This window comes from Stegostoma tigrinum, chromosome 18 (assembly GCF_030684315.1).
Source record: "Stegostoma tigrinum isolate sSteTig4 chromosome 18, sSteTig4.hap1, whole genome shotgun sequence".
Classification (NCBI taxonomy): domain Eukaryota; kingdom Metazoa; phylum Chordata; class Chondrichthyes; order Orectolobiformes; family Stegostomatidae; genus Stegostoma; species Stegostoma tigrinum.
The window spans coordinates 26,657,783-26,670,358 of NC_081371.1; the positions used below are offsets into that span (position 1 = coordinate 26,657,783).

The 12,576-nt window shown below is 38.3% G+C and overlaps 1 protein-coding gene across 2 annotated transcripts in view; it reads left to right on the forward strand.

The window, feature by feature from the left end:
* Positions 1–12,576, forward strand: part of slc13a4 (solute carrier family 13 member 4) — a 104,668-nt gene that overhangs the window by 65,897 nt on the left and 26,195 nt on the right. Inside the window, exons 4-8 of one of the 2 annotated variants that reach the window (XM_048549427.2) lie at positions 1,350–1,555; positions 2,254–2,302; positions 3,875–3,929; positions 10,332–10,498; positions 11,048–11,167. In XM_048549427.2, the coding sequence (XP_048405384.1) occupies positions 1,350–1,555; positions 2,254–2,302; positions 3,875–3,929; positions 10,332–10,498; positions 11,048–11,167 (597 nt within the window). The remainder of the gene's footprint in view (positions 1–1,349; positions 1,556–2,253; positions 2,303–3,874; positions 3,930–10,331; positions 10,499–11,047; positions 11,168–12,576) is intronic. The other variant, XM_048549429.2, reaches the window with a different exon arrangement.

Genomic DNA, 12,576 nt, shown 5'->3' on the forward strand with positions numbered 1-12,576 from the left:
CAGTCATAGTCAGAAAAACAGATTAACCAAAGTCTTATATTGTCAGAACTTCTGAAGGGATACTCAGGAGGAACAGGAATGTTTTGATCATAGTCAAACTGAGAGGAAAGACCAAGCATCATAGAATGTAGGTAGCCATCTAATATTTTATCAGATGTACATGGTGTCACAACAGTTCCAGATATGGAGTACAACACCAACACTCAAGTGTTGAATGGAAGTGAATGGAAATAATCCAGATCAGGTGTCCTTTGAGAAGTGGACTTTGAGGTGTTGGGGGTTGGGTGTTGGGATTTGTTGTCGATAATAATAGTGAAGATGGTAACAATGATGATGCTAATGCTAACAGAGACTGCTAAGCAAGCAAAAGTAAACTACTGGACTAAGGACCAAGTAGAGAGAAACTCAGGAAGGCAGTGGGGCATGGGAGTTTACAATATAATGAGATTCATGTGAAATGTGAAGATGTAACTGATGACATGGCTCTGATATCAAAAGGAAAGAAGACAGTAGGCTATAATAAGCATGTGGTGAGATAGAGAGGTCTTATACATTACACTAGTGAGATGTGTTTGATCACCTGCAGATGTAGAGAAAGGAATGTGACAGTATATCAGGAGGGGGAAATCCTTACTTAGAGATGGGAGCAAACAGTCTTAGGGACAATGTTTGTGCAGACAGCCACAATATAGAGATACACAACTGTCATCTCCATGTGTAATTCATTGCTTGGGTTCAAGACAAAACAATGTCGACACAGAGGCAAGACAAATTAACATCACTGATACACCGATGCTGCCCTAATTATAAGTCTGACGATGTGAAAATACAGAGTTAGAATGAAAATATACATCCAGCAAATACATTTATACATTATAAGCCTTTCATAATGTCTAAGGGAAAAGCTAACCAGTCCTGGACTTGTTTAATTATACAGAAGGCTAAATGCTCCTTTGAGATTTAAACCACACAGCTCCTTGTCTGTTGGGCCTATCCTGGATCAAATGGCATAGCTGTGTCAATTCCACATTCCTGGTTTCTGTCAAGGCAGGCTTTTAAGGTCTGTCCACCTCAAACATACTGAAGACTAAGTTCTTCCAATCTGGGACATAGTTCTAATCCCTGAGAGCCATTGATCTTCCTCAATCGCAAATCCACAATAGCTGTGGTGCCATTAGTGTATTGGTAACTGTGACTTCATGTTTGGATGCCAGTCTGAGTTGGTTTGTTATTAAACAATTTCTTTAGCAAAGTCAAAGCATCAGCCTTAAATCACTAGTTTCTTTCCCCTCCTATTTGGCAAGTTCTAAGTTTACTTGCAAGTAATTTACTTCCTCTGTTATTCACAGGTTGGTGCTTGGCTTCATGTGCTGTACTGTATTCTTGTCCATGTGGCTCAGTAACACTTCTACCACTGCTATGGTCATGCCAATTGCAGAAGCTGTGCTGCAACAGCTCATCAACACCAGCCTGGAATCCGATGTCGAATTAACTGTAATCACAGACACTGACAGCTTAGAAGACGCTTACACTAGTTCTGGCTCCCATAAATGTGGTGTGTATTAATTATCTATTATGAGTTTTGTTGATAATAACTCACTGATCACATGTTCAATGAATGTTCTGTCTCCCAACAAAATCTTGTTTCCTTCTATCTTTTCTCCTCCTTACTTTTTGGTGGAGAGGTTAAATTATTTACATTGCACATACCTCTTTGAAACACACAAATACTTTGGCCATCCAGTAGGATGCCCCGGTATAGACTAATTGTTATTATTAATACAGCCATAATTATCACATTAAGGTCAATTTGGGCAAGTTAAGTTCAACCCCATTTTCCTCCTTCCTTTCTTGAAAGCACTTGGGATAGAGCTCAAAGTGAACCTTCCATGCAATAATTCTTCATGGATATTGATCATACACTTGAGTGTCTTTGAGCATTTTGACTTTGACCAAATTGAATTTACATCTATCAGCTCAGAAGTTTGCTACCTGGGGTGAGTGGATCGTGATCAAGCGGAGATAACGTGGCTGAATTGTTCCCTTTTCTTTCAGGTGCATTGATGTTATTGGCAGCAGCTCAGCTATAGTCTTGGCTTACATAAATACAGACCAGGAATCAAATTTGACCTGGTTTAGGGTTACCATGCACAGTATCTTTAACTCAAAGCTGTTGAATCAGCCTTTCATTTTTGTCAAAGAAGATTGCTTTATTATGTGAAAATTTCATTATCTGTCTCTTATTGCTTCCAGAAGATGAGAATGAGAAGAAACAGCTGGAACTAATCTATCTTAAAGAAAAGTAAGTTTCATTATTTGCATGAAATCCAAAAAATATAGAATGGACTCCAAGAATGGTGCAAGTAAAATGAGCTGGCTTGGAATGACTTCTCTTGACCGGTTCCATTTATTTGTTCAGTTGATTTGACTATTAATTAAATTAAGTTATTAAATACCTAGAATTGGCAATACTGATGAATTCATTCTTGGAGAAAATAAAATTAATCCTGGAATTTGAGAGTACTCAATATAAATCCATTAATAAGTGGTGCTGCTCACTTCACAGTTTAAAATGAAAGGTTAACGCTTGAGGATGTTCTGATCATAACAACAGATTCTGAAGACAGAAGCAACAATATAGACCTTGTTTGTAGCTAGAATGTACATCGTATAATGTCAATAAAGAATTGCTTTGAAAAATCCTCAGACTATCCACATCTCAACATTCTGTGAGATGTCTCAACGGTAAACCAATGATAAACCTTGCCACAAAGGATCAATCTTCTGAGTTCAGCAGCGTAGTACTCTGGATTTGCATTCTCATTTAGATCATCCCAAAGAAAAAGAATCAAACTCTTGGCAATAATCAAAAACCTTCAGATGTCTTCATGGTAACAGGTGTCACGGGTCATTTCAGAAAGTCGCACTGGATTTCATGGATTATGGGGAAATGTACTGGAGTATCTGGAGTTATAAGTGATATTCATGAAATGTAAATGGCTAGAGGGATAAATTATAGTTTATGGAAATACAGAGGGATAAAGTGGAGTATACAAACATGACGAATGATGCATTAGAATACAGGCACATGCACAGGCTTGACTAACAAGAAATTTGAAGTGTTTGATATATTACATGGCATATGCTTTTCTTTCCTAGCCATTGCTTGATTGGCTAATACTGGGCACAGAATACCCCTTGTTCCATTACCCCCTGACTGAATACAATCTCCATACCAAATTCCAAATATTTCTAAGGTACCCATATCTATACACACATAGAACAAATATCATCGTTCGGTGTTGGTACCAAAAACTGTTTACATTGACTAATATTGGTATGAAATGAAGACCTGAAAGCATGAGATGTAGAGTTGACTCAGTCACAAGAAATATGATTCACATTAGTATCCCTCAACTGGGAGTTGAATTGTGAAGTGACATGTCCTATTCCTGTTCATATAATCATGTTATCTTTGAAATTAATATGTATCAGCTCTGTGCAATTCACACCCTTCCAATCTAAACAAGTGCCCTAGGCATATATACTGTATACTAATCCGATTTTCTCAAGCAAATCAGTTGTGGAACAGGCAAAATAATTTCTGCTGTGCATTCATGCTCAGTCAGAAAATGTGCAATATATTGGAAGAATTATTGACTGAATTACCTGTAACTCAAAGCAATTCTTTATTTGCAGTTATGTTCAGCAAAGTAGAGCTGAATGAGATCTCCATTGTCTCATTCGTCAGAAGTCATGAATCATGATTAGATGTTCTTTTGAGCTGGATATTGAGTGTCCTTCAGCCCACAAGAATCTGAAGAAAACAGAAATGATTTGCTGGAATTACTTAAGCTTTATTTTATTTTCCTAGTGCAGCAAAGAAGAACCAACTTGACCAGAAAACGCTGACTGATCCAGAGGGGCAGGTTTGTAACATTGTCTGATTTATAACATTATCACAGATCTTGTTTGGTTGCTGGCTGGGTTCTGTTTTTTCCTGTTTTATGGCCCTGATGTTTTCTTGCAGAAGTCTGATAATGATGTTTTATGGCTGTTTCATTACATGTGATAGTGGAACTGGATTAGCAGATAATTTCTGTTGTGTGTTTCCCATGCTATGGCTCTCACTTAAACATTTCTGTGGCCAGTAGTGGCATGATGGTTTTGTACCCTGTGCTATTTTAAAGGGTGAAGTGAATCAGATATAAGGCAATTAGATATTTATATGCACTCATGAAGTTTTCTTATACAAACTGTCATGATCCCAACTGATGTTACTACCAGACAAGTCAGATCAACCTGGCATGACACACCATATTTTGACTTATTTTATTCTTAAGAAGGTGACCTCTTACTGAAAAGTAAGCATCCAATGTTGCAGGTTTTGCTTTCGACAATAAGACAGAAGTTTACTAACAAAGGAAATTAAGATATATAGAATATACTAAATCAGCAACTTATAAAGCAAATTTAAAGGCTTTTAAATACTTAGTAAAAATATGATTTGATTAAAGTCAAAGCACTCCTTCATAAATTGAAAAGAAATAAAACAGTTTTTGTACGGTACCCAAAACACCCCCCTAATACAGTATCACAGTACAATACTTACACCATAGTCCCTGCATCAAACATCTCAGCGGGTTTAAGTCATTTAAATTCATATTTTAAAAATAGCCATTGATAGTGCACTTAAACCGTAAAGCCAGGCCTTAAAAACTGTTTTAAAATAAATCAAAATGGCTTTAGAAGTATTTACAAGTTAGTTATTGACTTCAGACGTACAAAAAACCCACAGTCTATGTATTCAAAACCAGAAACACAACCCAAATGGTGTCAAACATGCATATGTACATCATACAGTTTATAGCACAAAACTCTTCTGAGCAACAAATCTAATTCATATACCAAGGATTTTCACCACCTTATTCCCATGACACGAAGAGAGAAATCACATTGATTTATTAATGTATCCATGCATTCTTTTTGAACTGTAACCCCTGGCTGAACATCTGCCCAAAATTAGCCTGGTCATCTTTAAATATGCAAGTCAGGTTCTGATGGTATCACTGGAGCCCAAACAGCTCTTGCAGCTTGAGACCTGGTCAAAAGAGGAGTGGTGTCTTTCCTAATGGCTGAGCCCATGGGCTCCTTCAAGCAGCACAAGGAACCATTGAAAACTCCAATGGTGTGATATCTGTGGATTAACCGAAAGCCTCCACTAAAGTTCCGTCTCAAATACTGTTATAGAGAAAAGAAAGACTTGTGTAAAATGCTTTTCATGACCACCATATGCCTTAAAACATTTCACTTTTTCAAGTGTAATCACTTTTATCATGTGGGTAATGTAGCATCTAATAGACATACACATGTTCCCACAAGGAGATGTCATTTTGTTCGTGGGTCAGGAATTCATAGAATAAAACTGTGGGGTCAAGGTTAAAATTCCACCATTAGCTAATGATGGGATTTAATTTTGATTAATAACTCTGATATTTCAAAGCTGGTCTCAGTATCGATGCCATGAAACTTTTGTAGATTGTCATAAAAACCCAACTGGTTCACTAGCATCCTCCAATGAAGATTATCAGTGTTCCTTAACTAGTCCAATTTATAGGTGATTGCAGATTCACAGCAATAGGGTTAATATTTAGCTGCCCTCTGAGAAGTCTCAGGAAGCCACTCAGTTAAAGGAGAATTCAGGATGCTCAACAAACGATGGCTTTACTTCTGATGACAACATTCTACGAAAGAATAAAAAAGAAACTCTGTGATAATGATGAGATAATGACAAGCATGAGGTAGTGATCATACTAAATAAAACATAGTGATGTGCAAGAAATTGTCTGAAACCGAGGGAACATCACATTTAGTTACAGATGTGATGATGAACTAGGAAGATGTCACAATGAAAAAGGCCCTCACTGACAGTGAAGTTTGAATATGTTTTGGCCTGATTTGTAGACAAAATCAAATTAGATGGAGAGGTATTGAATATAATGAAGCAGCTAAGGAACTATAGGACTACAATGATCATTATCATATATTTTGCATTGGAAGATAAAAATGGGAAACATATTCATTGAATTGTATGAAATTGGCTAAAAGAAGTCAAATAAAATCAGCATGTTGAAAACTTTGCCTGACACTGCAGAGCAGTAAATAAAGCAAACAGAATTCTGGGCCAGTTTTAACTGATAAGGAGTGGGGTAGGGAGTGGTGGGTTCAGTTTTCGGTGCAGACGGAGGCATTAAGATCCCAAAATACTAGTGTTTAAGAAAGCCAACATGATCCTGCTCACTTCTGATTTAACTGAGCCACACTTGAAAAAATGTGTGAAATCCTGGTGGTGGTGTAGGGCTCTAATTTAGATATGTAAACAGCCAATGATGTCAATTTTAAAGCAGCATCCTGACTTTGATAGCTGATGACAACTTGACCAAGCTTGGTGAATCTCAACAGTGTCAGCAAACATAGGTGAGACTTACTGTTCTAAAGTATTGATAAGCTGGAAAGATGTTAAGGGTTGTGTATGATCTGGCAATTGGACAAGGATTTGTGACATTGCTGGCTGTTCAAGTAAGGATATGAGGGCATTCTTAGAGAGAGAGGAATGAGCGGAACTGTATGGTGTGTTGACCTGAGCAGAACTGTGTAGCAAAATACTGATGAAGTCAGAGTTTGTGGATTGACACAAGCAGTATGCCACTCATCTTTCCTGTCCATCTGAAGATCTCGATCCTTTTGAGGTGCTGTCTGCATGTTGGAGGGATCCACATTCCTGCTGATTACTCCTGAACCACTTCTAACCTTACCTGTTTAGATTGAGAGACTCGTCTCTCCTGTCAAGGGGAAATAAATATTCATTATGCATTCTCACCCCCTCCAGCCGGGCTTTCAGGGAAGAGGCAGAAAACTAGTGGGTAGCCTTGCCAGGTTATGTTTCCATTCCGAAGTCTCTGGAACCTATGCAGAATGTAACCAGACTGACCCCTATCCCGGATCTTTTAAGTAGAAATAAATTATTGACATTATCTTGCATGATGGGGTCATGTATGGGTCATCATCATATCTGTGCCACGATTGCTTCGGAAACATGGAAACAGCATGTCAAAGCCACTTCAGAGTTAAAGAGCCATAGCAAAGCTCATTCAGCATTAAATTCATGCCCCAATCTGCTGTAAATTATTCTGCGAGTAGGCCTGTAAGATTAAAGTTCAGGTCAATATCCTGAGCTCATCATTTTGAAACCGCCTATTGTGCCTAACCCACACCCTCAATAGTATATTCATCACTCATTAGCCCCCAGAGAGGAAAACATCTTCAATCTTGGACACGGTGCAGAGAGGGGTCACAGGATTAATTTGTCGGAGAAGCTATAAGTGGAGCCTTGCACCTCCAATACATAACATTTCTTGCTTTTTGAACTGGTGAAAATGGTCACAAATAAACAAACTAGAAAGCTATTGATTTCTTTTATCAGCTGTATGTATGACCTGGTGACCCCATCAACCGTATAATCTTAAGACTCCCAATTATTCAGACTCAAACACTTCAATAGATCCAAAAGGTCGAGGCCTTAGTTTGATATAATATTTGCTCAACATCTACCCCTAACAATTGATACTGTTTATTGAGTAAACATCCACTGAAGCTGTGATCCAACTGAACCTGTGAAGAAGGATAATGGAAGAAGAGAAACTTGTCAACGATAGTTTTAAAATTGCTCAGTGAATGGGGTTGAATTGGGTCAATCTTGCACCAGATTTAGCTCACTGCGGCCTATACTTTATGATAGTATATAAGATTTATTGTTCAATGCTCTACAAGTCTATGTAGTTAGAAGACACAAGAATAGAATAAGAACCTGGTTGAATTTGGAATACAGAGGCATAGAAGCAGGAACTGATATGCAGACATTATGACACAGTTTCCACGTATGATGCACATTGTCTGATGATAGTTAGTATTGCCCATACTTTATTTTAACACTGGCTGAGAATGTGTCGTTTTGTTGCTTTCGTCTGATTGAAAGATTCAGATATATGTTGAAATGGACAGTGCAGCTGGCCAAAGCTGCATTTGCTGCCAGTGCAACTGCAGGGTTGGCACTCAACGCACATATAGTTCCATATACTTATCACCAGAAACTTTGCAAAACCAAAATGTGGGGGAACATTGTGACATGTTCGCTCTGGAAAACTGCATCAATAAACATATTGAGGCAAATCCAATCCACTCATACTCACTACTCTTTAAAAAGGGTAAGTATAGTTTGTGCTGAAAGTATAGGAATTACAAAATTTAGTTGCACCAACTGAGATGTAACTTGTATCATTTACACACAAGACCAACAAAGGATGGCAAACAAAACAACAAGTAAACAGAAAGGGGAGCAGAGAATAGGATGGCAGGGGGATTGGAGAATAGTGTAGCAAGGGAGAGCAGAGAGATGTGGTGAGGGAAGAAGAGATGTGATGGCAAGAGGAGTCAAGAACATGATGATAAGGGGAACAGAGAACAATGTTGTGAACCTGGCAGTGAAAGACACAGCAACAGCAAATGCCCGACTTCCAGTCCTAGTGCAATGAGGACACAGAATGATGATGTCAATTGCACCAACTTCCTGATCCAGTGCAATATCATAAGGCACAATTCTCCAATTGTGATCTGCAGGGAAACAGTGTGGAAAAACTGCCAGCGTACGCTTCCGTTTCTGCCTTGTCAGGATTTTGGCTAGAAATGGTAGACTGAGAAGGAAATGATGCAACTGTTTAAATATCAGTGAAACAAGGTTTTACTGAGACTTACAAAGCAGCCATGTGTGAAGAAAATGCACTTAGTTTATAGTAGCAGATGATCAAGGTTAAAGTACAGCTTTGAAGGAACCGTTGTCATCAGAATAGGTTTGCTTCAGTTTTGTCTCTAGTTATCTATTTTGTTTAAAGGCTGCTGACTCAAGATTTAATCTTTTGAGGAAATGGATCAGGATTAGCATCGCAATTAATCAAAATTCCTGTCTCACTAAATTTCAGTTAGTGAATAAGGAGTGGAGGGAAATTCGGCCTTGAGTTTCGTCTGGATATTTTTTGGACCGTGGAGATTTTGTGAGCAAATTTAATCTTTCCTCACCACAAAATTTGTGCTTGTTCAACCTTGTACTTCAAAAATGGTGACTGGGTGGATTATTTCTCAATGCCCTGTGATGTCCTTAGCCTTCCACTGCCATCTGACATTACCTAAACCAGCAACAAGCAAGAACAGGGAACTTCTCTGATCTGTTTGGATCACACTGTTTTGTGCTTTTCTACTGAGTCAATGGCAATCGTTTTATCACGCGCATGCAAATGTATTGATTATAACCAGCATATTAAATGGCACAGTTCTCTTGTTTTTCATTCCCTTGCTCCATTGAATGGGTCTGCTAATGTGGGACTAAGTGCATAGCCCTTAGTGTAGTACTACCAAATCTGAAACTGATCTCAGCCAAGGTAGTAGTCACAATATTACAATTGATCAACTGTGCTTGTCAGGATGAAGAACATTATCCAGGCTTCCCATTATCATCACGTAGTACCATCCAATAACCTCCAGTGAAATACTGTACACATGTTGGATAAGGAGTAGGTGGTCACATGCATAAGTGGAACAGTTTGCAGGCATACATGAATAATGGCTAAATAAAAACCAGAAGAACTGTGGATGCTGTAAATCAGAAACAAGCACAGAAATTGCTGAAAAAGCTCAGCAGCTTGGCAGCATCTGTTAATGTTTCAGGTCTGGTCACCCTTCTTCAGAACAGAGGAAGAAGTGTCACCGGACCTGAAATGTTTATTCTGATTTCTCTTTCACGGATGTTGCCAGATCTGCTGAGCTTCTCCAGCGATTTCTGATTTTGTTACGGATACTGGCTACTTAGAAAAATGTGCTGTAGTAACCCATCACCTTCAGAACTGAATACAATAAAGTTAACAGCATTTTTAAGAGACAAAAGGAGAAAATTGGGAAGAATATATTAAAATGATCACCTGCCTTATGTTGAGTGTCTTCCTTTGACTTTGGCAGATACCCTGAAGCAGATTAGCCAACCTAACCTTTCAGGGTGAGCACAGAAGCCAGATGGACCAGCTGTACCAAAGAGAGGGAAAGAAATTTGCAGAGATTTCATTCCCTCAAATGAAGATGTTAAAGTCCGTTTGAATAATTGCACTGTTAATAATTGATTTGATTGCTGAATACTAAATTGTGATGGGCAGGATATTCATGTGGGTGATTGGTTAGTTTAAAGTTTCCCAGATATTTTCATATTGTTTTTCCTTGATTTTCTACAGAACCAGATTAATCCCATTAAGGAATACAGCAGTAAATACAAAACCAAGCATGACCACATGATCTGCAAGTGCTTGTCACTGAGCATCACTTATGCTGCCACAATTGGAGGCCTCATGACCATCACTGGAACCTCAACCAACCTCATCTTTGCTGAACAATTCAACAAGTAAGGTCATCGTTTCTTAAGCTGTGGATCTGCTTCTCAATATGTCAGATTGGTACAAGAATAAACTGTTCCTTCAGAGCTAATTAAAAGGTTGCTATTTTGCTTAAGGTGCGAAAAATAATGAAGACTCCAACTATCGATAGCATAAGTTATAAGTACAGGTTGAAGTTGTTGTACATGTCTCATTCGGGCAAGTGATGTTTAAGTAATCCAATGAGGTTTCCATAATAATAAATGAAAGACTGAGCAGGCTGAAAAAACTGAGTCTATTCCTCATCCTAATTTATATGTTTGTATGTTCTTATGCCAAAAAAATGATCCAGGCAAATTACTCATGTGTTGTGAAAGAGTCAAATGCCTGGAGCCTCAGGATAAATGTTAGGAGGGTAGGAATAAGAATGAACTTCAGGTGAAATAACTTGATTGCTGTAAGTGAACTCAGTGCCTTGCTCTGCTTAGATTGGTGGTGAGATTAGTGCTGATCTGCCTGTTATCATTTAGTGCCAACCTCTTACTCTTACCTGATATCTGCTTGGTTTAATCTAACAGTCGCTACCCAGAATCACGATCTATCAACTTTGGAACATGGTTCGTATTTAGTTTCCCCATTGCCATCATCATGTTGGTACTGACATGGATCTGGATGCATTGGCTTTTCCTGGGATGCAAGTAAGTAAAGAAGCTGAAAAACCAAAGCAGTGGCCTCGTGCATTAGCAACTCTTCATGTTGGAGTTGATTTCCTGCGTTCTTGGGCACAGCCAGCTGCTCACCATTGTTTCAAGAAATTCACTGATGTTCTAGTTAGAAAGGACAAAAAAAACTGTATCCTCCCCAGACAGAAGGAAGAGCTATTTAGATCTCTGGAATTTTATGTTCCAACTGGTGCAAGAAGCAAATCACAGATCACAAATAGTACTTAAAACACCCCTGTTCCTAATTCACTCAGGTTTATGAATTTAAAAGGCTCACAATGCAATGTCAAACATCCTATCCTGCATTTCAATGCCATTTTACCAAGGATGTACATTGATACTTGCATCATGCAATAATTGATCATTAGTGGCTGGTTGTTCCCCTGCAGTCTTAACTAATGACCACAGGATGGGACAATGGTTCCTGCAAAAAAGTGCTTTGGAGCAGATTATAGGACTTCTCAAGTTCCAGTGTTAGTATTATTACATGACATTGCAAATGCAGAAGAGCATTCATGTTTGTGAGCAGTCCTCACATTCCATCACTAACCTGCCAAAGCAAGTTAGAAATCAACCCATATGTACAAATTTATGATTTTCACCAGAGGCACGTATCAAAATTTGTGAGAGTGTGAGATTGTTTTTCTCTGAATTGGGCGGAGTTCAACACTGGAAGGATGTATTTTAAAAGTCTCCTCTCCTGCTGGGGTTTCTTGCCTGCTTGGGGCATCCATTGGAAATCACTGTGTGCGCAGCCAACTTTTCATAATGACTCAAAAATAGCAGGCAGGATGAGGCCAATTTATTGATTTGAATTCCTGCTGGGTTAATCCCTAGAAATGCAAACTCAGAAAGCTACATCGCAGAATCAAACATGTTTCAAGTGAGCTTATTTATACCGAAGACAAATGAGACAGTATCACAAAAATAACATAATTACTATAAAACAATCTCTTATCTGCAACTGACAGAAGAAGAGAGGATATATTTCATTTCAGAAGCAAGGTCATAATGTGAGAGAGTCATCATTAAATGAAATTCAGCAAAATGAGTTTTGTTATCTCAGCTAACCATCTTAGATATGGTGTGAATTACAAATATGTTAAACATAATAGGCTTAGAATTTAATTTTCCTATTATGACTTAGCAATGAGAAAGATTGCCCTGTATCATCATTTATCAAACATTACAGAGTTTGCCTATAATTTTCTGCCAATTGAAAAACAGCCAAATCCTTGGTTAGGTATCTGCTCTTGAGAAGATTCCTCATTGCGAATGCTTACTTGGAAAACTTGGGTATAGCATATAATCCAAGGAGATAACTTTGATTCCATTTGTTTGGCTACTTTTTAAAATTACTCAAGGTCTCCGAACAAATTCTAACT